At 43.9% G+C, this 26,136-nt stretch overlaps 1 protein-coding gene across 2 annotated transcripts in view; it reads left to right on the forward strand.

Moving 5' to 3' along the window:
- Positions 1-26,136, forward strand: part of SNX29 (sorting nexin 29) — a 564,444-nt gene that overhangs the window by 60,542 nt on the left and 477,766 nt on the right. For both annotated transcript variants that reach the window (XR_006783480.1, XM_045819397.1), the window contains exons 5-9: positions 9,560-9,740; positions 13,218-13,288; positions 14,634-14,882; positions 18,015-18,384; positions 24,941-25,059. Coding sequence is in view for 1 of the 2 variants with exons in the window: in XM_045819397.1 (XP_045675353.1) it covers positions 9,560-9,740; positions 13,218-13,288; positions 14,634-14,882; positions 18,015-18,384; positions 24,941-25,059 (990 nt within the window). In the remaining variant the exon portion in view is untranslated. The remainder of the gene's footprint in view (positions 1-9,559; positions 9,741-13,217; positions 13,289-14,633; positions 14,883-18,014; positions 18,385-24,940; positions 25,060-26,136) is intronic.

A 26,136-nucleotide genomic window follows, 5' to 3' on the forward strand; every position in this document is an offset into this window, starting at 1 on the left:
CCAGTGTAGGCACATACCACCCCTGGTCTGGGTGCATATGGGAGGCAACCAGTTGATATTTCTCTCTCACATCAATGTTTCTCTCTTTCCCTTCCTCTGTCCCTTCTTCTTTCTCTTTCAAGAAAAAAAAAGAAACAAAAGAAAAAGAAAATTCTGAGCTCCATCTAGGTATGGTGATAACTGGGACCTGCTGGTCTTTAGGGTGGGAGCCAGAAGCCAGAAGGCTGTCCGCCACAGGCTTCTGTGTTAACTCATGAGTTACTAGATTATGGGTATGTTCACAGGGTCTCAGGGAGAGTCCTTGACAGCTGGGGTGGTGAGGTTGAGCCACTGGCTCTTTACTAGAGGGCACGAAACTGTCCCAGCTTATTAAGACCTAATATTGCTGGACTGATGCTTCCTAGCTGAAGGTGACCTTCGGCTCTTTCAAAGGTGTTTGATCCCAGTGTGTTGTAAATTGAGACCCAAATTTGGCCTTATAGTTGTCTGTTTTTAATCCATAATTATCCAGCTTATTGGTTCCATGGGTCCCTTGCTTTGCTCCTCACAGCATGAAAATGGCTTTTCAGCAGAGGATGGGCTACTCTCTAGAGTTCCCCTAGAGGAAACAGGAAACTCCCCTGTTTCCACAAGACATTTTAAAAATCCAGTTTCTTTGGTGCTAGAGAAGGTCCCCACTTTTAAATAAAGAAGGTGCTGAAGATTATTGTATAATGTGGGTAAATGCCAAGTGTACTCTGTTAGAGCATGGGACTCAGACCTCAGATGTTCACAGGGGCCAGAGACATGACAGAAATCAGTGAATCAGGCGAGTTGACAGGCACCAAGCATAGTGGAAACTGTGAGTAACTTGGACAAGGTAGAGTAGTCTGGGGATGTAGTCTGTCTGGTGGTTTAGGAAGAAGAGAACATAGATTTTGATGACCAGCTAGCAATCTGCCACGAGTGGTTGCTTTACTTTTCTGTATAGAGTGGCCAGACAGCTTCTTTCTAGGGACATTTGAGTAGAGACCTAAGGAAATGAGGGAATTAACCATAGTGTTATTGGGGGAAGGAATTCCAGGTGGTTAGTAAGTTCAAAAGCGTATACGCCAGTTGCCTGTCACTCTGAAATGCATTCTCTGTCCTTCCCTGCAGACTCTATTTCCAAGGCTCTCTTGCCCATTGTCTTCCATTTTGGTTTGGCCAGCAGGAGGTGGTAATGAGTTCAGAAGGTGGAAGAAAGAGGGAAATAGACTGTTTCTTCCTCTCACTTCTGCCTTAGGAGGCATCTCCAGCAGTGCCTGTGCTTCCCCCATAGTCTGTGGGGGCCCCACATGGTCTGCTGTCCGGGTGCTCCTCTTCTGCTCCCCTTTCCTTCCAGGTGTCTCTGCCATAGTCCAGCGGTTGCCCAGCAGCCCTGGTAACACCTGCTCTTTCTTTTGTTCCTCTGACTCGAGGGATGGGTTGGCTTTCTGACATCAGGCCTCATTTCTAGGCCTCATTATCTCCTCATTATTTGACTTTTTTAAAAAGCTTTTCCAAGATCTTTGTAACAGGTGCCCTGTATTAAAAACCTTTGGTAAACTGCCTGGTATAATCTGTTTTCAGGGCTGGGTAGGCCCTGAGGTGGAGCAGGCTTGGCATGCTGGAGGAACAGCCAGGAGACCAGTGAGGCTATAGCAGGGTGATTGACAGGGAGAGTGGAGCACAGTGAAAGCAGAGAGGCGGTGGAGGAGCCAGGTCACACATGGGCAGTCAGTGGCAGCTTACCCTTTTTTCCTTGCTTTTTTTGTGACCTCCATCTACCCCCACCAAGATAATTGGCGTTTATTCTATAGAGTCAGTATGGATGTTTAAGTTTAAAATTTAAATCTACTGAAGCCTCCCAAAGTAATCCATTGTCTCAGATTTATTGTACCTTTATTTATTCTTTAAACATTTATCAAGTTTTGAATTATATACTTTAAAATGGTTAAGATGGTGAATTTTATGTTAAGTGAATTTTACCACAATTATAAAAAGATAGCCCTGGCTGGGTGGCTGAGTTGGTTGGAGTATCACTCCATACACCAAAAGGCTGTGCGTTCGATACCCAGTCAGGGTACATACCTAGGTGGTGGGTTTGACCCCAGGTCAGGGTGCCTGGGAGAGGCAACTGATCAATGTTTCTTTCTTGCTCTTTCTCTCTTGAGAGAGTTATTGTTCTCTCTCTCTCTTTCTCTCATTAATAAACACATCCTTGGATGAGGATTAAAAAAAAAAAAGACACAAGCCCTGGCTGGCGTAGCTCAGTGGATTGAGCGTGGGCTGCGAACCAAAGTGTCGCAGGTTCGATTCCCAGTCAGGGTACATGCCTGGGTTGCAGGCCATGACCCCCAGCAACCACACATTGATGCTTCTCTCTCTCTCTCTCTCTCTCTCTCTATCTCCCTCCCTTCCCTCTCTAAAAATAAATAAATAAAATCTTTAAAAAAAGACACAAGTAGCTAAGTTACCTATAATTGGCAAGTTTAAGTTTTCTCTGACTGAAAGGGAATTAATTTAATGACAGTTAATTCCAGTTGCAGAGAAATAAAGGCAGTTCCATCTACACACACACACACACACACACACACACACACACGTACAAGTATCAGTGTAAAATGGTGCAGCCCATCTGGAAAGTAGTTTGGTATGTTCTCAAAAAGTTAAACAGAATTAACTATATGATCCAGCAATTCCATTTCTAGATGTATACCTAAAAGAATTGAAAACAGAAACTCAGATACTTGTATATCTCCATTCATCTAAAGCATTATTCACAGTAGCCAAAAGGTGGAAACAACCCATATGTCCATTGGCAGATGCACGGGTGAACACAATATGGTGTGTGCATACAATGGGATATGACTCAGTTATAAACAGAAACAAAATGCTGAAGCACACCATAATGTGAATGGACCTCAAAAACATGCTAAGTAAAAGTAGCCAGACACAAAAGGACAAATATTGTATTGTTCCACTTAAACAGAGTATCCACAATAGCCAAATCCCTAGAGATAGAAAGTAGAATACAGGTTATCATGGGTCAGGGAGAGAGAAAAATTGGGAGAGTTATTGTTTAGTGGCTATGGAGTTTCTTTTGGGAAGGACGAAAAGGTTCTGGAAATGGATGGTGGTGATAATTGCACAGCATTGTGAATGTACCTAATGCCACTGAATTATACACTTAAAATGGTTATATGATAAATTTTATTATGTACATTTTACATTAAAAAAGTATCAAGTTTACATATTTTGTGTAAGTCTTGATTATGCATGGTTCGTGTTTAACCACAGTCCCTGTGTCCTAGTGCCAGGAGACAGTCTTGTGGCTGGTGGGGGATGGCCATGAGACCAAACTACAACCTTCATTGGAAACTCTGATTTGTGGTTCTGTTTGTATCTTGGATCACACTTTGGGGTGTGGTAGAATTTGCGAGTACCTATGCTCACCCAGGTCTTGGGCTGGAATACTAACGCACTTGGTTTGCCTTTTGCTTCTGCAAATGTTGATTCTGTTAGTTTCCTATCTAAAATTAATTTCCCCCTTTTTCTTTGGCTTAATAGAACCCGATTTTGATGGGGCTGTGGGATATCCTTCTCTAGATAATGGATCGTGACTGATTAAGCTGGTCTTGAGCTTCTTTTCTTCACTCCCTTGTGGTTTTCGGGGATTACTTATCCCAGGGATATAGAGCTGGCTTTATCTTGTCCTCTTTCTTCTTGCCAATTGTGGATGTGACAGTCCTCTGAGATAGTGAGGTGAAGGTCAAGACATTGGAGATCTGCCTGTGACAAAGCCTTTGAACCAGCTCTCTACTCTAGACTAAGTATGTGAGAAAGACAGCCCTTTCTTCGTTTATAAGGAGTTTAGCTCTGTAGTTGGGGTTCTTGCTTCTTGTTGAGCAATTCTTTTTGTTGTTGTTTATTTTCAAGCGATGCCTTGGCCCCTTCAGCACACACAGGCATTGCCCAGTGCCTGGAGTGTTGTCAGTTTCCATAAATGGTTGTCAGATAATTGAAGAATGTACCCTCCCTCACTGCTTTAGGCTTCTTCTGTCTATAAGTGACAGTCACACAGACATTAGCAAAAAAGGGCATTTATTGATTCAACTAATAAGCAATCTAGGGGTTGAGCTGGTTCGGGGCTTAGCACCTCCCATGTCTGTCTCTGTTTCTCTCAGCCCACTTTTCTCTGGGTTCCCATCTTTCCTAGGTGAGCTTGCTCTACACTACAGGGGGAAAATGGTCCTAGGCAGGTCCAGATTTACGAAATTATTAGAGCTCCTACCTCTAGAATTGTGCTTGTCAAAATTCTTCTTTACGAGATGAAGTTGTATTTCAAGCCATGGATCTCTGTCACAACTCCCTAGCTCTGCTGTTGTAGCAGGAAAGCAGCCACAAATAATATGTTAAACAAATGGGTGGGCCTGTGTGCCAATAAAACTTTACTTGCAAAAACAGGTTCTGGGCTGAATTTGGTCTTGGGCCATTGTTTGCTGACTTAGGTTCTAGGAGGTGATAAGGCCTTTCTTCTACTGGTTCAGGTAGAAGTTGAGGGGAGGACCCTGTGGTCCAGGGCTGGGACTGGGATGAGGCTGGTGAGGCACTCACTTCAGCCACAAAATTTATGGGAATGTTGCTGGTGGAAATAAGGTTCTTCCACAGAGTCATGAGTAAAGCATTTTGGGGACTCACACATAGGAGGATGAGGTGTAGTGGTAAGATTTATTGGAGTAAAAACCAAGGACTGTCCTGAGGTGCTTGGTGTCACACCCAGGACCAGGTGGCTTAGCTCTGTTTTGCTGTGGAATAAGTCGTGGGCCTGCCTGGTGAGCATAAGTGCCCACCAGGAGGGCCAGGATCCAGAACTGTGATGTCGCTGCCCAGGACTCTGGTAGTCCAGCATAGTGCCTGCTCTCGACTATGCTCGGCTGGCACTGTGCTGCTGCACCCAGGCCTGGGCTTGGAGCTGTGCAGCTGCTGCCAAGAGGCCTTTGATGAGCTTTGATTGTATTTACCGTGGGCTTGGGAGAGAGCAGGCTTTCTTTCAAACTAACCAGTCTCTTTCCTAGTCCTTCATGGACTTGTGCTGGGTTATTTCCCCTAACCAATCCAGTCTTTTCCCCAGGTTGTCCAGGCTAGGCTCTGCCCCTTTATGCCACCATTTTGGCTCCTATTGTGCATGCCTCCAAGTTCTGCTTTGTCATCTTGGTTTCTACTGTGCATGCACCTAGCAAAGGAATTTCTCCCACTCTTCCCCAGATAAACACGCGACTGAGTGTCCCCTGGGGAGATTCTTCCTGCCCGCCCAGGGATTAAGTCCACCCAGCAGAGATAGGATTTGGCTGACTCCTGGTGAGTCTCCGAATGATGTCACTTCCTAATGACTTAGACTTAATGTTCAATTCCCTTTGTTCCCTCCCTTAACTAACTAGCTACCTATGCTAACAGGAGTACTATAAACTCAGCAATCAAGGAAAATAATATTTTCATGCAATATTTCAAAAAAATCAAGACTAATACCCATATGCGCAAAATATCAAACAGCTAAAATGAGGGTGGGGCTTGTGGAGTGCTTCAAGTCTGCTGTCACCAGGTGATTGCCCAGCCTAAGTTACCTGCCCACCCAGGTAAGGAAGGGAAGGTTGGGAGTGCGGGAGGCAACTTCTAAGAGAACACAGTTCCCCTAGGAAAGGAGGGTGCTGCTTTTACAATAGAAGAAAGGGTTTTCTTCTGGGGTGTTGTGTGCCTGCCTTGGTGCCTTGGCACTCAGCTCCTTTCATGTGTGCTTTATTTTCTCGTTTCCTTTTCTCCTCATAGAACCCCATTTTATAGATGAGGAAGATGAAGAACAAAATAAGTAGCCCAAAGCCACACAATATGAACTAGAATCTGAGTCAAAGTTATGCTCTTCTTTGGTCTCCAAAGCATGAATTCTTGAATTCTTGGCATCACTTAAAGTTGATGCCTGTTAGAAACTTTGCCAAAGACTCTGTGTTATTTATTAGTTATCTTCTGTTAATGAGTGGCTCCCAGGTTGCTTGCCTCAGTAACCCCCGTCCTGGCTTTTGTTCTGGTTAGCAGATGGCTTTCAGAAGTTGGGAGAGCCAGAAGCCCTCACCCACTTTTGGAATTAGCCCCTTGCTTCAAAGCAGTAAGAGATCGGTGTATATTTCCAAATTAAATTATGGACACAGCAAGTATTAAGTGGCAGGTGAGCTGCACTTTAAATAGATCACATTAATTCTGGCAGTGGAAGCGGAGCCCTGCTGGGATAATTCTTATCATCATCAGCATTGCTCTGGCAAGCTCTAGAAGGATTCAGTAGTGGTAAGCAATTTGGGAAATTGAAAGGTGAAAACACATCTTAAAGTGTTTATGTGCATTCAAGGTCAGAGAGAGGTGACTGCAGTTTTCAGGAAACAGAGATTACAGATGAGAGTCCAGATGTTGTCTGGTGTGTTTCAAAACAGGTTTGTGGGCCGGCCCACTAGAGTATTGCTCTCACCAATTCCCCATGTTCTGCTTCTGAGAGAGGCTTTGAGTGGAAAGAAGGCTGTTACTATCCTTGTGCAGTTTGGGTTTGGGAAGGTTGTTCTGAGTCAACTGCTTTGTTGCTGGTTTTCTCAGTTATTCTTGGGACGTTTATTGTAAATCATGCCAGAGATTGGCATGATCCACACATATGTATGCACACTTATCAGTATATAGACATTTAGACGCTGTTAACAGAAAAAGGAAGAGAGTAAGCAATACAAATGCTCTCATATAAGAAGGTAATTATTAAGTAAACAATGGTTAGTCATCATGGACTAGGCATCATGCCCAGCGCTTTACCCTCCTTTTCTCCAGTTACACCAGTAACCCAGGTGATTCAGTACTTTGAGGCTTTTGCTAAGGGAGAGCAGTCCAAAGCTTAGCATGGCTGAGTGATTTGGTTAAGGTCATGCCAATGAACAATCTCTTCACCTGTTGTCTTGCCCACTGGTCTAGGAGCTTGTTATGGATGAGTCCTTCTAGTCTCTGCCTGGTAGCCCATAGTGGCGCCCAGTTCATGGCTCCCATTTAGAAGGCTAGATGAGCTGAAATATTGAAGTGAGCTTATTAACCTGGCATCTGGTTTATGGAGATGTATATATGTGTGTCCTTCTGGGGGGACGGTTCAAAGATCTTGTCACATTTTCAGAGGGATCTGTGTGTCTGTTTAGCCCCTGGATTAGAATCCCTGTCTGGCAGCAGACTCAGCATTTTCTCCTTTAGGATATTAAGCATTTGTGAACATGATCATTTTAAAGAATTTAGATGCCCTTCTTGCTTTGCAAGGCAGGGTGATTTTGTGGTTTACAGGTCAACAGCTCTGGGATCCCATTTTGCTGTATTGCTTACTGACTGAGCATTGCTACGTGAGTTATTTCACTTGTCCAGGCCTTGGACCTTGTCTTTGACATGGAGATGACCTTGGTGGTTGTGAGGACTGAAGTCAGATGTAAAGTGTTTAGTGCAATAACTGGTATGTAGTAATGCTTAATAAATAGTACTGGCTGTTGCTATTGTTACTATCACTGGCAGCAAGAAAAAGTGTTGATGTTAAGTAAAGAAAACTGATCACAAAATTAGGTATACACCAGAATTACAGCTAGAAAAAATCTGTGCAGATATGGGTAAAAAAGGGGATGTGCAAAGACTATTTTATGGAGAAAAGCAAACTTTATTAGCTTTCCCTTAAATCCTTAAATCTGTTCGTATTCTCAGACCTATGGAAATCTCTCCTAAGCAATTAGAAATGAGGACAGTTAGTTATGTACAAGGATGTTCAAAGCAGTATGTAGAGAAAAGTAGCAATATATCATATTCCTAGCTGTAGAGCAATAGTTAAATTAACAGGGAAGCCATGTTTCCAAAGATCTTTAAATGTTATGGGAAAATGTTCATGATATGGAAGGGAAGAAACAAACCAGAGTACAAAATTGTATGTGTGTATATATATTTATATATATGCATGTGTATAATATATACACATATACAACACACACAACATTTATGGTGTATTAGTTTCTCCCAACAAATTACTTGCTATAACAAATTGCCACAAACTTAATGGCCGAAAACAACACAAATCCCTCTTCTTATACTTGTGGAGAGCTGGGTTTAAAGTCGGTTCCACCAGACTGAAGTCAAGGTGGCAGGAGGGCTGGTTCCTTTTGGAGGGACCAGGGTGGAATCTGTTCCTTGCCTCTTAGCTTTGGCAGCTTCTGGCATTCCTTGGCTAGCTGGCTCCATCACTCCAGTCTCTGCTTCCCTGGTTACATTGTTACTGTTGGTACTTAGTTAATTATTTAAAAAAGAAAAGGGTAGCAAAGGGAACTAGATATTGAACTTAATAAACTGGGGAGCATGAACCTGTTTGCTTCACCAGGAAGCTACAGCTTCATACTCCAGGGGATTACAACATTGTTCCACTAAGGGGTTTAATACTCCTCCCTTCCCCCTCGAGTACCAGGTTGTTGGGGGCACAGGGGGAGGTGATTGGCCAAAGAGGCCTGTCAGTCTAACTCAGGGTGCAAACCCATCCAAAGCCCATGAGAGTTTGGGAAGTGGAGTGATCCTTTTGAAAAGACACCTGGTCCATCCCAAACCTAAGCTGTCATCTAGATGACCTGTGTTCTCCCCATGCACTCATGTGTCTTCTCTCCATAGTCATGAGGCCTTAGTGGCTATGTGGCCCGTGGCCATGCACCTTCCACACACAGGCTCCTGGAGGGAGTCTGCATACCACAGCACAGCAATGAACTGCAGCTGAACAGACACTCTGTGCTAGTTGATGCTGGGTTGGACTGGACTATGATATGGAGCACAAACTCTGGACACTGGCTTTTGGTTTGGCCTTGCTGAAGATAAGATTGGAACTTGGCCGTGATGAGGTAGAGATAGGACATTGGAAATTCAGGAGGGGAACTACCTTAATTTTACATCATTAGTAAATTATAACACAGATCCCCATCCTCCTATTTGGGTCTTAGGAAATCCTTTTCCAAATGATCCTGCAAGAACTCATTTTCCACTGATAACAACATCACCTTCTCTTCTTCTGTGTCCAGTCTCCCTCTGCCTCCCTCTTGTAAAGGTACTTGAGATGATCAAGGCCCATGAAGACTACGTAGAATAATCATTAACTCTCATTCTCAAGATACTTAATTGAATCATACATGCATAGTATCTTTTGCCATCTAAACTAATATTCACATGTTCTATCGATTAAGACCTGACTATCTTTGGGGTTATAATCCACCTATCATGGATATTGATTTTATATAAAAAAAGAAAAGCACAGGAAAAAGGACTGCAAGGAAGTACTTGAAAATGCAAACAGTGGCCATCTCTGAGTGGTGGATTTGGGGCTCATTTTTATTTTGAGTAATCTCTTTGATATCTTCCTTTTCTGTGCCAAGGAAGTAACTCATTTACAGTCCTCAGTGATGCCCAGGGAATGTTACTCTAAAAGTGTATGTGCCCCAGGCTGAGTGCCATAGCACTTGTTCCACTGTCTCTGCAGAGCCCGTGTTCTGGTTCTACGTGAAGGAGGTCCTCAGCAAGCACGAGCTGCAGCGCTTCTATTCCCTGCGTCACATCACCCTGGACGTGGGCCGTGGCCGGGCCTGGCTGCGCTGTGCCCTCAATGAACACTCACTAGAGCGCTACCTGCACATGCTCCTGGCTGACCGCAGCAGGCTCAGGTACATGACTGGGCTTGTGTGTGTGTGTGGGGGGGGGGGGGGTTGATGTTGGCGAGTAGTTAAAATCACAGAATCTGGAGTCAGATGCTTGGATTTGCACCCAGTTCCCACATCTAGGGCAACTGGGTTCCCCTCTCACAACCCCAGTTTATTAAATGAGAGAAGGCCTGTAAAGGGCTCAGCATAGCACCTGCATTAGCAAGCACTCAATAAATGCTCACTATTATTAAGACTGGGGGTATGGAGAGAGCCATTGTCACAGGACACAGCTGGGTCTTCACACCATGGAATTTTAATTTGGTCTTCTTTCAGGTTCAGAATTTCTTTCCCTTTAGATGTTGGATGTTTAGTGCTCAATTTCATGTTTTGTCTTTACAACTCTTTCTGCTATTTTTTTTGAGGTTAATATTAATGAATACCAAACTGACTGAAAGTGTACATACGTTTTAAGTTAGGGAGAGAAGTCATTTGTTATTAATAAACATCCCCTCCCCATTTTATTATGTTTTATGTTTTTCTTGATCGTAAGGTTCACTCTGTCAGGTAGCATAGGCCAGGTTTTGCTGCCATAACAAACATTATCAAAATCACAGTGGCTTGACACAGGCAAGTTTGTGTCTTTTCTCTGCTTCATGTCTATCATGGGTAAGTAGGGATTCTTGTTCCAGGGACCCAGGCTGATGGAAGCTCCATTTCTATGGAGATAATGGTTGAACTAAGCACTAGCTCTTAAAGCTTCTGCCCAAAGTGACGTTTCACCTCCATTCACATTTCACTGGCCAGCAAGTCACATGGCCACAGGCAAGCTCAGCAGGGTGGGGAGATATGATTACTACCGCAGTGAAGGGGAGAAGGCACTGAACATGCATCAATGATAGTACAGCTAGCCACATCTTCTTCAAAACATGGACAATCCTGTCATTTTTCCTGTATTCACGATGTTTATGATGTTTCTCTCTCTCCCCCAGTCTCTCTCTCTGACTTTGGCTATTATTTTACCTCTGAGAATGGTGGACCAGATGTGTAGTTTTGTATCACCTGACAACCTCCTTCCTTGAATAACCTCCACACCAGCAGTGCCCATGTCCTCAACAGTGAAATTTCATTTACTTTAAGAAGCTGGCATTTCATTAGTGCTGTGATACATTCCTGTGATTTCGTATCTTGCCCTGCGTTCTCTGACTCAAATCTCTTCCTGTTTCTTTTGCCCCTTATGATCACTTCTCTACTGATACTTTGATAGGCATTCCGGGATTGTGTGCTAGGGCTCTTACCCTTGAAGTTCTCCCATGGATGTTGCCTATGATGCTTTGTACAGTTGTATGCTCAACTCTGTGGGTCCAAAATGGAAGGGATGGGGCCAGGACGACTGGTGCCACCTGCACCTGTGTGCTGCCCCGGGTCTGGTCCAGATGTCTATACATACCTACGGAGCATTAACCAGCTTTAGTTATGAGAACACATTCATGTTCCTAAAAATGAACTTCCGTCAAGCCCTCCCCACCACATCATTTGCAAGCAGCTCAGAGTTGCACGCTCAACATCAAAGGAATTTAACAATCAGCAGTTGAAGTAAATCCAGCTGAATTTTACAGTTGAGTCCAGTTGAAGGATCACAGTTGAATTTCCATAAATCACTAGTCACTTATTTACCTAGATGTGGGAAAACCTAATTCATTTACATGCAGGAAAACTGATTCAGATTTTTAAAGAATCAAAATTTTGGGCATCAGTGTGATGGATGCTGGCCAGCAGTATCCATCTTGGCTGCAGATGCTCGTCGAAATACAAGAAAAAAACATACACAGAGACAACCAGGTCCTGTGGGGAAATAGGAACAGAAGGGCCACTTTCTCTAGTGGGGAGAGTGCCATGGCCACTCTCTCTAGTGGAGAGCGCACCATATCTATTCCCAAGCAGATTTTTATTGTGAATACAGACTTAGTTTGTGGATTCACAGTCTGGCAGAAAAGATCAAAAGAAGTAGGTGACTTACAAAGGTGTAGACAGAACCCCCGCTGTGATTCTGGGCAGAGATTGGGGTTTTATCTAACAGGGCTCAAAGGGCAGCTTTGGTTTCCTGTCTGTGCCTTCAAATTCTAATCTAATAACATCCTCCAGCAAACAGATCTCACAGGATTTTGCATATTCTATGTCCCAGGCCTGATTATGCCGGGGGTCTTCTGTTTCTGGTCTGGGCTGCACCGCCCCTGCTAATTTCTGGCAGCCTGAGAAGGGCAGGAGACAGAGGCAGCCAGGAGACTTGGATTTCTCACATCTAAGAACAAAGACTCAGGCTTTGACAAAGCTGAGGGGGCAGGGATTAATGTTTATCACCCCTTCATATCCACAGCCCCAGATCTCTTTCCTTAGGACATTCCCACATGATCGCGTCTGTCTTAAGTTCATTCTCTTTCTTAGAGAATTGTTACCTGTCATTGGCTGCCGATCGTGCCAGGGAAATAAGTTTTGTCTCCTTAGTGGCTTCTGGTCTGGAGGTCTTTCACTTAGCCTAAGTCACGGGGGTTACAGCTTCTTGATATCAGGCAGGGCAGTCCCCAGCACATTAGAGGTTGTCTTGCAGTGCCAGAGTGGACATGGGACTTGTGCTTCTCTTGGCATTCTGTGGAGTGGGCATATTGAAAACGATGCATCTCTTCTCTCTTTCTGTTAGTTGTATTCATTCACTTCAGCAGCTGTGTCCAGTCTCCTGCTGAGCTACAGGTCACTCACCACTAACTGTGCTTTAGTGAAACTTAACTTTGACTCCACATGTTTTGAGTTCTCTGACCTGGCGGGGTTGAGGTTATTTGCTTGTTACTGCTCAGCAGGGGACTGGATAAAGAGCTGGGGAATTGGACTTGGACACCTGCTTTTGAGCTTCATTTAATGCTGGCTGACCTTGGACAGACCCTGTAGGCTTCTCTGGCCCCTCCCCTTCACTTAGATTTGTGGGGCTTTCTTAGCTTCCCAGCCCTTCCCAAGATAACTTGGGCTTTTGGGTTTATAGCCCAAGCAGGTATTACATACAAATACCTTGGTTGATGGAGCCATGGAGCTCTACAATTTCCTCCTGAAATGTTCTCTTCTTGTGTTAGCTCAATCGAGGGGGACCTGTGTGCAACCGTGGACATCCTGTCTGTCTTTTGGAGACCTTGCTTGAGTGGAAGTTGCCTCTCTGTTTGTCCTCTTCTGCTTTGCTGCTTCATCAACAACACATTTATATCTCATGCCTATTTCAGTACTCTCAAGCTCACGGGACTCTAAAAATCTCTGGGGACTAACGAGGAAGTCATAGGATATATGCAGTCAATCCTTAGTTTATAACTAGAAGCTTCAGCTCAGCAGAGACCACCTGTACTCAGTCTGTGATGACCCTGTATGGGTTTTCTAGGAAGCCATATAATGGAATTGTCTGCCTAATGGACTCAGAGAACCACTATTCAGAGCCTTTTCCCTTTCTCTTTCAATTTGCAGCACTTTTTATGAAGACTGGTCTTTTGTGATGGATGAAGAAAGGTCTAGCATGCTTCCTACCATGGCAGCTGGTAAGCCTGGGCAAGGCTGGGAATGATGGGTCCTGTGAAGCTTGGTGAGCAGAGGAGGCTGCTTGGGAGTGAATTTATAACTCCAAGGGATGCTATAATTTTCCCTGTCCCCCAGTAACTTAATGAGTTACTTGCAACTGTCCTTCCTTGAATGGCAATGAGCATTGAGTCCATTTATCCAGAGATTGATACCTCGGCAGGAAAAGCACGAGGATGAAGGTTTTTGGCTGTGGCTTTGCAAGTGTAATTTAAAGACCCAGGGAACTGGAAGCAGGAGACTTGCCTTTGAGGCCTGACTCGACCCTTTACTGGCTGGTGACCTAGGACAGACCCTGTGAGCTTTGTCACCTTGCCTTTCCTCCTCTGTGAGGTAGGAATCCTGATGGCATGGCGATCACCTTTATTGGGCTGCGAGAGAGTCCAATGTGATGGAGAGTCATGTGCACTGGTTGCCAACATGCAAGCCCTGGAATGATGTCAGTTGGTAAATTGTTAAATTGTTTATCATCATTCAAAGGAAGAAACGCTCTGACAGAAGTGGGCCACTTGCTGCTTTCTTTCAGATCCTTTGTTGTCTCCTTTTTTTTTCCTTTCCTGAAAGTTTACACCAAGTCCCATATATTGAGAGTTAATTAGTCTAGTTCATTGATGAAAGTCAGGGTTCAACTATGATTTCCTCTGTTGGCCATTGGATACCATTGCAAGTTTTTCCATGGGTAATAGTAGTGACATTGGTGTACCTTTTGTGATTGCTTACTGAACTGTGTTTTTGGTGGGTGATGGTCTTTTAATACTTACCCTGTAAAAGAGATACTGTGTCCCTATTTTACAGACAAAGACACTAAAGCTCAGAGAGGTTATAAATGGCTTGACCAAGGTCTCATAGCTTGTAATTTATGGTTTAACCTCTGAATTTATGGTTTAACCTCTCTCTTAACAGATAGGGAGAGAATTTGGAATGATGGAGCTCCTATGATTGCTGGTGTGTACTGACCATACTTCTGGGACGTATTAATCAATGTTTAAGATCATCCCTGGCTGGTATGACTCAGTGGATTGAGTGCTGGCCTGCAAATGAAAGGGTCACCTATTTGATTTCCAGCCAGGGCACAGGCCTGGGTCGCAAGGCCAGGTCCCCGGAAGGGGGCATGTGAGAGGCAACCACACATTACTGTTTCTCTACCTGTCTTTCTCCTTCCCTTCTCCTCTCTCTAAAAATAAATAAAATCTTAAAAAAAAGATTATTGTGTACCCTCCCGTGTACTGTAGTGTCTGCAACTTATCCTGTTGGAGGTGTGACTCTGTTCAACAGCACACACTCTGGACTTCTTATTTTTTGCACAAGGTCTGAACTCCATACTCTTCTCGATCAACATTGACAACAAGGATTTAAATGGGCAGAGTAAATTTGCTCCTACTGTCTCAGACCTCTTAAAGGAGTCAACGCAGAATGTGACTTCCTTGCTGAAGGAGTCGACGCAAGGAGTGAGCAGCCTATTGAGAGAGATCACGGCATCCTCTGCTGTCTCCATCCTCATCAAACCTGAACAGGAGACCGACCCCCTGCCCGTCATGCCCAAGCACATCGGTGCCGGTGAGCCTGAACAGGAGTTCGAGGGGTTTGGGCAAAGGGTGGCACCTGGAAGTGCCAAGGGGAATGAAATCTGATTTGCATTTGCAGTTTCAGTTCACGCTTGTGTTTATTTATTTTTTACACTTACTCTGACAGGGATCTGAGAGCCTTACCTAGATGGGAAGATGATAGGGTAAAAGATCAAGGAGCTCAGTCGGAGCAAACTGAAAGGAAGGAAGGGTGTGATGGCCACGTGAAGTCAGATGAGGTTGATCTTCATTCATTTATTCTTTTGTCCACCCATTTTCATTTGTTCAGTTAATGCATTCTGTGTGCTAGTCAGTGAGCCAAGTGAGACAGATTACCAGCATTTGGCTTCCAGTCTTCTTTGGGATGGGTGAGGGTAGACATTTAATGACAAATTATACAAATAGTTAATTATCCTTCTGGTAATTGGGATAGAAACCAAGCATAGGATGTTGTGGAGAGTGTTTATTATTGGGCTTGTCTTTTTTGGTGGGGGAAGACATTTAAGTGGAGGCCAGGGAAAGGGATTAATTAATTAATTAAGATTAATTTTGTGGTGTGTTTAGAACATTCCTCGAGCCTTCTGGACATACAGAATGTTGCTACAGAAAAATTGGAAATTTTTGGTTTAGTACTTAGTATTCTCAAAACCCTTAAACAAGGCAGTAATTTCAGTCATCTCTTTGGGGATTATTCATGATGGTGAAAACTCAGAATCTCATGGTGTCTTTGGTATGCACTGGCTTTCTCTGTTGCCCTCTCCTTCTCAAGCAGAGACCCCATGTGAGTAACATGGAAACAGGACTGTTGAGGGCTTTGTGTAGCAGAGACAATTGAATTTGTTTACCCAAAGCAGTAGTCTTTCCATTCATCTTGGGGACCCTGCTTTTGAAATTGTCTCAGGGTTGCAGTACACTGGTGAAGCACGTCATATTTTGGTTTCGATGGAATGGAGTTTTGGGAATTGATTCAAAGTGTCTCTTACACTTTGAAGAGTTTGATGATTAAGATGGGTGAACAAACTGGCTCGTCTAAGTACTGGTCACCAAGACAGTCTTAACTTCTGTTTCCATTTGATTTTGCTGTGTAACAAAGAGTTCCAAAAATGTAGCAGCCTAAAACAACCATGATTTATTTATTTATTTTTTTATGATTCTGTGGCTTGGGAGATGGTTCTTCTGCTGGTGTTACCTGGGCTCACTCATGGGGCTGCATTGAGCTGGTGGCTGAGCTGGAAGATCCAAGATGGTCCCACTTGTGTGTCTGGAGTTGGTACTGACTATTGACTGGGGCAACTCAGTTTTCTACACATGGCCTCTCATCCTCCAATACATTAAATCAGTTTTCTTCCATGGTACTTTTAGGGCAGGATTTTAAGAGTCTGTAAGACCTCTTGATGAGTTCTAAACTCTAGAACTCATACACTGTTATTTCTGTTAGATTCCATTCGTAAAGGCAGAACACTAAGCCAGCCCAGATTCAAGAGGGTGGAAAAATGGATACTTCCCTCAAGGGCAGGGTGAAGTCCCATTGCAAAGGGGCTTATGCAGGGATGGGAGGAATTTGTGGTCATCGAACAATTGACTACAACCCCAAACAAATTTTCTTGGTTTCATCTGCCAACAATGAGAGTATTTTTCCAAGTGAAACAATGAAAATCATTTTATTAATGATAATATTCTTCAAATCAAAGTGCTTGGAAGGATAGCTTAGAGGAAACAATTTGAACATATGATCTGTGGTATATTTTTAAAATTTATTTTTCAATTACAGTTGACATACAATATTATATTAGTTTCAGGTATACACATAGAAGTTAGACATTTATATACCTTATGAAGTGATCACCCCCAGTAAGTCTAGTACCCATCTGGCTCCAAACATAATTATTACAATATCATTGAATATATTCCCTCTGCTGTACTTTACATCCCCCTGACTATTTTGTAAGTGCCAATTTGTACTTATTAATCCCTTTCACTATTTTCAACTATCCTCTCACCTTTCTCCTTTCTGACAACTGACAATTTGTTCTCTATGAGTCTGCTTCTGTTTTGTTTGTTAGTTTTTTTTGTTTTATTTTTTAGATTTCACATATAAGTGAAACCGTATGGTATTTGTCTTCCTCTGTCTGACTTATTTCACTTGGCATCATACCCTCTAGGTCCATCCATATTGTCACAAATGGTCAAGTTTCATTCTTTTTTTATGGCTGAGTAATGTTCCATTGTATATATGTACTGCGTAATTTTTATTCATTTGCCTCTTGATGGACATTTAGGTTGTTTCCATATCTTGGCTATTATAAATAATGTTGCAGTGAACATAGGGGTGCATGTATCTTTTTGAATTTGTATTTTGGATTTTTTTCAGCTGAATACCCAGAAGTGGAATTGCTGGGTCATATGGTAGTTATATTTTTAAATTTTTGAGGTAACTCCATACTGTTTTCCACAGTGGCTGCACCAGTTTATAATCCCACCAATAGGGTATCACGGTTCCCTTTTCTCCACATCCTAGTCAGCACTTGTTTATTTTTTGTTGATGACAGGCATTCTGACAGTTGTGAAATGTTATCTCAGTGTAATTCTTATTTGCATTTCCCTGATGATTAGTGATGTTGAACATCTTTTCATATGTTTATTGGCCATCTGTCACCCTCTTTGGAGAAAGGTCTATTCAGGCCCTCTGTTCAATTTTTAATTTGATTATTTGGTCTTTGGTGTTAAGTTGTATGATGAGTTCGTTATATATTTTGAATATTAATCCCTCATCAGATATATCATTGGTGCGTATCTTCTCCCATTCAGTAGATTGTCTTCTTGTTTTGATAATGGTTTTCTTCACTGTGCAAAAATGTTTCAGTTTTAATGTGTTCTTTTATTTATTTTTTCTTTTGTTTCCTTTGCTTAAGGAGATATATCTAAAAATTGTTTAAATCAGAAGTAGAGGTCCATTTTTTGCTTAGTCCCCTGTAAACAGATGTTTTACTAAGGATTTAAAAAATATCTGACTTTAGCTTACAATTTATTTGTCAGTGGAGTAGTAGAGGATTTTCTACAGGATGGTTGGATCATCCCCTTATCTTGCTTACCATTTCTTATACCATATCTTGTCTTTTGTCAGATGCCAAATGTAAAAAGGAACGGAAGAAGAAAAAGAAGGTGACCAACATTATCTCATTTGATAATGAGGACGATGAGCAGAATGCTGGTGATGGTTTTAAAAAGTTACCTGGGACTGGGGAGAGCTCGGAGGAGAACTCTGACCGCTCCTCGGTCAATATCATGTCAGCCTTTGAAAGCCCCTTTGGGCCTAATTCCAATGGAAGTCAGAGCAGCAACTCATGGAAAATTGATTCACTGTCTTTGAATGGGGAGTTTGGGTACCAGAAGCTTGATGTAAAAAGCATCGATGATGAGGATGTTGATGAAAATGAGGATGATGTGTACATGCCGGGAAGGAAGCACATGAGCCACTCAGAGTCACCTGAGAAGTAAGTTCCACTTGAGATTTTAATGAAGGGTGGTACATTAACTGCTTTCTCATTCTCCAGTATTAGGTGAAATAAGGGTGCAGTTTCATATTTATTTAGGGCATCTTTTATTTATCAGGTCTTATTTAGGAGGAAGGGGCATTATTAGCTTACTGAGAACTGAGTGGGGAAGGGAGTATATTTGAAGGTACTTGTTAAAAATTAGTGTCAAGATGTGTGCCTTGAAATTTTTGCTTTATATATACATCTTTCACTTTTGTTTATAGATTTTCCTCCCATCTTTAACTTGCCACTTAGCAGAGTAATCTCAGGAGGAAGGTAGGGTTATTCTAGAAAGTAGTCATGGGCTAGTGATTTCTGTGTTTATCTGCTGGGGTTGAATAGCAGTAATTGGCCTCCACTTGCTGCTTTAATGCTGGAGTTGCTGTGGATTTATGCCTGTGGAACAGGCTTGATGCATGTGAAGGCATAAAGCGAAAAAAAAAAAAAAATGTAGCTAAGAGCCTGGATTTGGAATTCAGACAACCTGAGTCTTCATTTACTAGCCCCATGGCTTAGGTTGGATGAGGTCTGACAAGTTACTTCACCTTCCAGAGTCTCAGACCTCAACGAAGTGATGGGATACTAAGTGTGGGCCCATCTGCACAAGTGCTGGCACATGGAGAAAGACAACACAGGTCAGCTGCTGCTGTCACAGTACTCTTGTAATAATTCCTAAGCTTGGTTTTGCCCTTTATGCCAAATAAATCAGTTACCACCTCTTCACTTAGGCGTTACAGCACATAATACCATCCTAATCATGGTTGACTTCAAAGCCAGCCTGTTGCTGCACAGGGGCCTGGCCCTGAGTGGGTCTGCCTAGGGCCAGCTGTAGTGCGTGGGTTATTGACTTCATGTAGGAAAGATTTCACAACACAAGTCCAGGTGACTATGAGGATGCATTTATTAAAGCTGGGGACTTAAGATACAAGGAAGGGCTTAGCATAGAAGAAGCAACAAGAGAGCCTAGGCTGGGCTGCCTTAGCTCCCCGGAAAGTCAGAGAAAAGGGGGCTTTGGGAAGAGAGGCTAAGGGGATCAGCCCAGGACAAACTGCCAGCTGCTAATTTCTTTAGAGTTTAGGAGACATGTGCCTGTGAAGAAAGAAGTGGGGAGATGGTGGGGAGGCTGCTGGTGGGGGGTAAGAAAGGAAGGGCTGGATTCTTTGTCTTGAGGCTTTTATCTCTCTTGCTGGCTGGAATCTTAGGGGAGGTCTCAGGGGAGGTTTTAGCTGAATATTCACCAGTTCTCCAGGTGGGCCCTTTCAGGGCCATGGTCTCCCCTGACTGGTCAGTGACAGGGCAGGGGGTCTTTAGTTATTGCAGTTGGTTCTGGTTTTGCTGTTTTACTGGGCCTAGAACTGGATACAACTGCATCCTAGATGTCATCTCCAGGGACGAAAGGCCAGGGAGGAAAGGTTACCTTGGAGGTGAGGTCCTTGTTTTCCTAGTTTTGCCTCCTGCCAGGCACTGGGAGCCTTCTGCCCTGGTGACCCTTTGCACTTGGCTGTAAATTCCTTGGCCATTGTGTTCAGCTGTCTCAGTTTCCCTATTTCACTTGCCAAGCAATTTTCCCAGCTTCTTACTATCCTGTCTCAAGCCCATGAGAGTGAAACAGATATATCGAGATCCCACTTTATGATTAAGGGGCACAGTGTGTCTTAGCCCTATGCTTTTCATTTTATGAAAATGAATGTTTTAATAGGAGTTTTTCTTTTCTTTCTCATGAGACTATGCCTGTTTTTGTTTTTGTTCCCCTGGTCATCATTCATACAGATACCTGTATTACCTTAGTAGTGTTATCTTATTGATCGTATGGGGTATGCCAGATACTACAAGCTATGTATATATATACCTTATCCTAATCCTTAGGTTGGTGGATATCACCCCCACTTGATGGATAGAAGAATAGGATTTGTAGAGAGTTGAGGTTTGTCAAAACATTGGGCAAAGCTGGGGTTAAGGTATAATTATGCTGTGTTCCATAGCTTACACAAGGGTGGGCAAAGTAGGTTTACAGTTGTAAGTATGGGAAATAACAATAATTAATAAGTAAAAATACAAGAGTAAACTCTGTTTTGCATATTCACACCTATAGATCTACTTTTGCCCACCCTGTACTCTCGAATATTTTCCATGTTTCTATATACCTCTGGATATTGATTGGTTGATTTACGGTCAGATCAATATGTCATGACTTGCTAAAGGTTCCCCCATTGCTTAGTATTTAGGTTGTTGGCATCTTTGTTTTTGCATTCTGAAATAAACATTTTCACGTACAAGGCTTTTTTCCCCTCCTCAAATACTTGTTAAAATCACTTCCCTGCAGCTTGTTTTGCTGACTGGCTGTGAATGTTTTTCTTTCTGGGATCCAGGTCTTGTGATAGGCTGTATGAGTCAGGGTTCTCCAGAGGAGCAGAATCAGTAGAGTGTGTGTGTCTCTGTATTTATCTGGAGATTTATTTTAAGAAATTGGCTCATATGGTTGTGAAAATTTGGCAGGTCCAGAATCTGCAGGGTGGGCTGGCAGGCCGAGACCCAAGGAAGAATTGCAGCGTGAGTGCAAAGGCTGTCTGCTGGCAGAATTTCTTCTTTGGGGAACCTCAGTCTTTCTCTATTAAGGCCTTTAACTGATTGGATGAGGCCCACCCAAACTATGGAGAGTAGTCTGCTTTGCTTAAAGTCTACTGATTTAAATGTTAATCTCATCTAAAAATAACTGTCCAGGGACATCTAGAATAACATTTGATCATATGTCTGGTACTGTGGCATAGCCAAGTTGACACTTAAAGTGAACCATTGCACTTGCCTTTAGTCTTAATCAGGGCCTTTTAGGAAATGCCACTTGCATTCTATGTCTCTGTAGGCGAGTGCATCTCGAACTTGATTCACTTCATGGGTTCTTATTGGCCTCAAACAGTCATTTCTTTTCCCAGTGGACTGGTGCCATTGATGGAGGGGAGGTCACCTTGCAAGCCAAGGTAGCTGCCGGCATTGTGATGTGTGAAACACAGAACAGTTCAGGGTGACCTTTACAGAGGCCTGGCCCTTTGAGGCCACTGAGCCTCCTGCAGACTATGGACAGCCTCTCCTGGTATAAGGGGGGGTCTCGAGTGAACATTCTGCAGAGCATCTTGGGGAAAGGAGCAGAGGAAAGATGAAGTGGCCTCTTGAGTAAAACTTTCATTTTGATTCTAAGCTAATGTTCACATGATAGGTCTAGAAGCCTGGAGGGGCCGGAACTTGAGCAGTTTCACGGGCCTGGCTAGGTCTGCGAGGGTCAGGCTAGAAGCACACACACTGTGGACCGCCGTGACCTCTGGCACTGTCACTGCTGTGGTCACTTTTTAAGATGCTCTGTTGGCCAAAGGTTGGGTTTTTTGCCGGTTTGCTAGCAATTAAACCACTTCTTTGATGACTGAGGAAAATCTTGTCCTTCCTACTTCAATATTTACAAGTGTTGGCTTTGATTTTTGTCTTTTTTTAAAAAAGAGGGTAATACCTTTATTATAGAAAAGAGTTTTTCTATCATTTCATATATGTCCTATGATGCCAATAGGGAAGTGGGGTGTACTTCAGAAAGAGTTGCAAACATATGGAAAAATGTTGCACCTCACTGGCAATTAAGCAAATGCAAAGTGAAACCAGATACTGTGATAGACCTGTCATATTTGCCAGGATTTAAAATGAGAACTGGAAAAAACGGTGAACCCTGGGTTAGTGCCCTGGGAGTGGCTTGTTCTCAGGGTGTCCTCAGGCTTGGTGTCTTCTAGGCACACAATGGGCATTGACTGTGGGATGAAAGATGTGGCAGGGCCAGGCACAGGGCCATCCTCATAGATAGCTGGTAGTGTTGACAGTGCTCCCGGAAAACAGTTTGACACAATGCTAGCAGCCTTAAAAATGCTTATCTTACTTGATTTAGCAATTACACTACCAGGGACCTACCCTGAAGGCAGTCCCAGGAAAAGGGCTGCTGCATCTAGATACCAAGGCCCTTACTTAGAGAAGCAAAACATTGGAGCTGACCTAAATATGCAACCCAAGGGAACAGTTAAGAGACTATTCCATCGTTTAAACCATAACATTTTAAAAAAAGAATTACTTATTTATTTATTTTTACAGAGAGGAAGGATGGAAGGGAGAAAGAGATGGAGAGAAACATCAATGTGTGGTTGCCTCTCATGTGCCCCCATCCAGGGACCTGGTCCACTATCCACGCATGTGCCCCCACTGGGAATTGAGGTGGCAACCATTTGGTTATCAGGCCGGCACTCAATCCACTGAGCCACACCAGCCAGAGCTAAACCTTAACATCATAATGTTTAGGATCTTAAACCTCTTAAATGAAATTTAAGAGTATCCAAGTAGTATGAAGATGAACTTGTGAATTAATATGGAATGAAAAAAGCCAAATATAAAATTCTACATTTAGTTTCATTATGACCTTGTAAAGAAAAGTATGTATAAGAAAGAAAAGAAAAAGACACTAAGGAAATAGTGTCTAAATCAATTGTGCTTTGAATAATGTGGCTTTGGGTGTATATTTTTTCCCTCCTTTTTTTTTTTTACATTTTCATGGTTTTTTAAACGTGTTTCACTTTTCTAATGAAAAGCAACAGGTGCTATTATGTTTTTAAGCCAAGGTGGGCACCATATTCTGAATTGCTGTCTGCCTCAGGAGTCACTTCAGTGTGGCTTAACTTTAGAGGTGGTGGCCATTGGCCACTTTTACTTGGCCTCCCACCCCCAGCTGCTGGGGCCTGGCTTCACCTGGCACCCTGCATATGTTGCTGGAAAGTGGCAGGGTTTCCCCTCTGAGACGGCAGAAAATCCCACCCCCATGGAGTGAGTGCAGTGGTGAGGGAAGGACTGGTGGTTTGGCTGCCTTCTCCTGAGGGTGCCCTGACTGCCCCTGTCACCAGCTGTGGAATTGGAGCCCTGCGAGAGCGGGTCTGTACAGATTCTAGGGCACAGCCAAGTTCATCTGAGAACTGGGCTTCCTCTTTTGCACCCTAGAGTGCCATCTGAGAGTCCCATTGTGTGTGTTACCTGCAGGATTAAATGAAACATTGTGCAAAATTCTGTGGACTTTTGGTCTGTGCCAGATGTATGACCAAAAGCTGGGGAGGGCTGAGAACGGAATGTCTGCATAATGGTGTCTGACAAAGGAGGCAGCCAACTACACCTGCGGGCCAAATCCCCGTCAAGCTAGGAATGGTTGGCTGTTAAAAAACAAACAAAAAACCCAAAGAAAAATAGGTATGGCCACAAAGCCTAAAATATTTGCAATCTGGTTTTTTACAAAAAAATTGGTTGATTCCTGCTCTAAAGACAGAAAGAAAAACTCTGCATCATGTCATGGTAGACAGTAGCCAGGAGACCCATTGTAATCTGATGTGGGAGACCAGTGCTTGACCCTCCACAAGCCCTGGTCTGTCCTCAAGGCTGACTATCTTGGACAAGTCCCAGAATCTCTGAGTTTTCCCCCCTCTTTCCCTTCCTTCCTCCTTTCCTATCCTCCCTTTTCTATGTACTTCCCTCACCCTTTTCCCTCCTTCTCCTCCTCCCTCCCTTCCTCTATTAAGTAGGTATGATTATGATGTGATTTGTTCTTTACAACTGAGTTACAAAGTGATTTTGTAGTCTTTAAAGTACTACACAAATACATCTTGGTATTTATTAGTGTTTTCTAATTGCCCAGAGGCAAATGCTGCTGTGGGCCAATACTTTCTCAAATGTAAGTGAGGTAGCCTGGTATTAATTACAAAGCTCATACAGGTTCATTTTATACTTAGTGGATATGGTGACAGTATAACAGATCACTTGAGCCTGGTTAATATTTAAGCTGACTTCCTTTCTTGGAAGGGACCCAGACGTGATCTGGTCTGATTCTGTTCTTTTACCCGAGAGGGTTTGAGAACCAGTCAGGCCAAGTGATGCCAGCCCAGGGTCATGTGACTGCCATCGTTTCAGACCCTGGAACACACCATGCTTTTTCCTTCAGCACAGTGCACATGCTGTTCCCTCCCCCTCCGACCCTCTTGTCCCACCTCTTCACTCAGGTAACTCTTGTGCTTCCTTCAGCTCTTGCCCCAGACTTTCCCTCTTCCAGGAAGACTTCCATGACCTTCCTGACCAACCACAAAGCTGAGCTGCAATTTTATACCTTCTAGTGGGATTATTTGATTCATGTGTGTGTCTCCAACAGACTGTAAGCTCTGTGAATGTAGGATAAACACCGTGTGCTGGCTCTTTTGCCAGCACAAAATATACGCGCTGCACACCGCCTGGCATGTAGTAGGTACTCAGTAAACAGTAGCTGAAAGAACAAGTGCCAGGGGTCTGGCTCCGGACCCCATCCTCCTGCCTCCTGCCTGCATTTCCTTCTATACCCAGCCCCTTCATGGCCTGGTTAGTTTCCAAGAAAGAACTTGTGGGAGGCCCAGCAGTTGCTTGTGGTGATCTGAGCCCACTGGGGCCCTTTGCCCTTTCACACAGCTGTATTCTTTCACCATAGGCCACTGGACGGGAACACCTGCCTCTCCCAGAGGCACAGCTGGGCTCCACTGCAGGTGCTGCACGGTGACACCGATGTCCTCTTTCCGGTCAGCGGAATGGGCTCCTTCAGCCCTGCAGGTGGGTGTTTTCTGACTGCTCTTTTCCTCCAGTACGAGCTTTGGCTCTAGGACCTGCAGGAGTGTCTGGGTCACCTCTGCTGGTGGGAGTGGGAACAAGGAAGCCTGGGCCTCAGAGCCAGAGGGCCTGTTGTTGAGATTCAGGGTGACCGAGGGTTTGGTTTCCCTTCTTGTGGAGCTGGGTATTTTGAGGTACTCTCACCTGAGTGAATGCTGGGCAGAAATGAGCTGGCACGTCACCAGGGAACCAGTCTGTTTCTTTTCTTGCCAGTGATTGTTGAACTTGGTCGTGTACAAGCTGACCACAAATGATGACCACTATTTTTGCCTCTTAGGAGAAGGGAGATCACAGAACCCATAGCTATAAAGGCCCTGGCACCCTTTGTAGCCAAGTGCTTGGGGGTCAGGGAGTAGCTTGCTTAAAACCCGCCTCTGGAGTGGATAAGTAGTTCTGACCTGTTCCCTGCTGTTGAGCAACTTGTGTGTGGTTTGCTGTCATCTTCCCTAGCTGGGGCAGGCCACGGGAGTGGTGGTGGTTGGGGGCATGCACAGGAGCCCAGCTCGCCCAGAAGAGCGGGTGTGCCGTACCTCACTGACTTAGTGCCTGCCACTTCCCCACAGCACCACCGAGGCAGCGAGGCCTCGTTCCCTGACCCCCACCCACCAAGTCCCCTTCTTATCTTTCCAGGGCCAGGTTTAAGATACTGTAACAAGGGCTCACCAACTGCTCAGGAAGCTGCTGATGTTCTGAACTGATGACACACTCTTGTACTTGTCACTGTGCAAGGAACAGAAACCCACTCTAACTGGCTCGTGTGAAGAGTGGGGTGGGGCCGCTGACTGGCTGCAGTTTAGAGTGGGGGTCAGATCAGTCTCAGCTCTAGCAAGTTGCGGGAACTGGAGCAGGCTCCTGCTCTTGAGCAGTATATTCCTGGTTTACTTGGAGGTTAATGCGCATGCATGGCTAAGTGACTCACGTCCGCCAGGCTGGTCTCCTCTTCTGGAAAGTAGATGACAGCGATAATGTGGCCAACACTTATCAAGCCCTTGAAGTGAGTCCAAGACTGTGAAGCAGTGG

Source organism: Phyllostomus hastatus, unplaced genomic scaffold, assembly GCF_019186645.2.
Source record: "Phyllostomus hastatus isolate PE091 unplaced genomic scaffold, TTU_PhHast_1.1 phas_scaffold_385, whole genome shotgun sequence".
In the NCBI taxonomy this organism is placed as follows: Eukaryota; Metazoa; Chordata; class Mammalia; order Chiroptera; family Phyllostomidae; genus Phyllostomus; species Phyllostomus hastatus.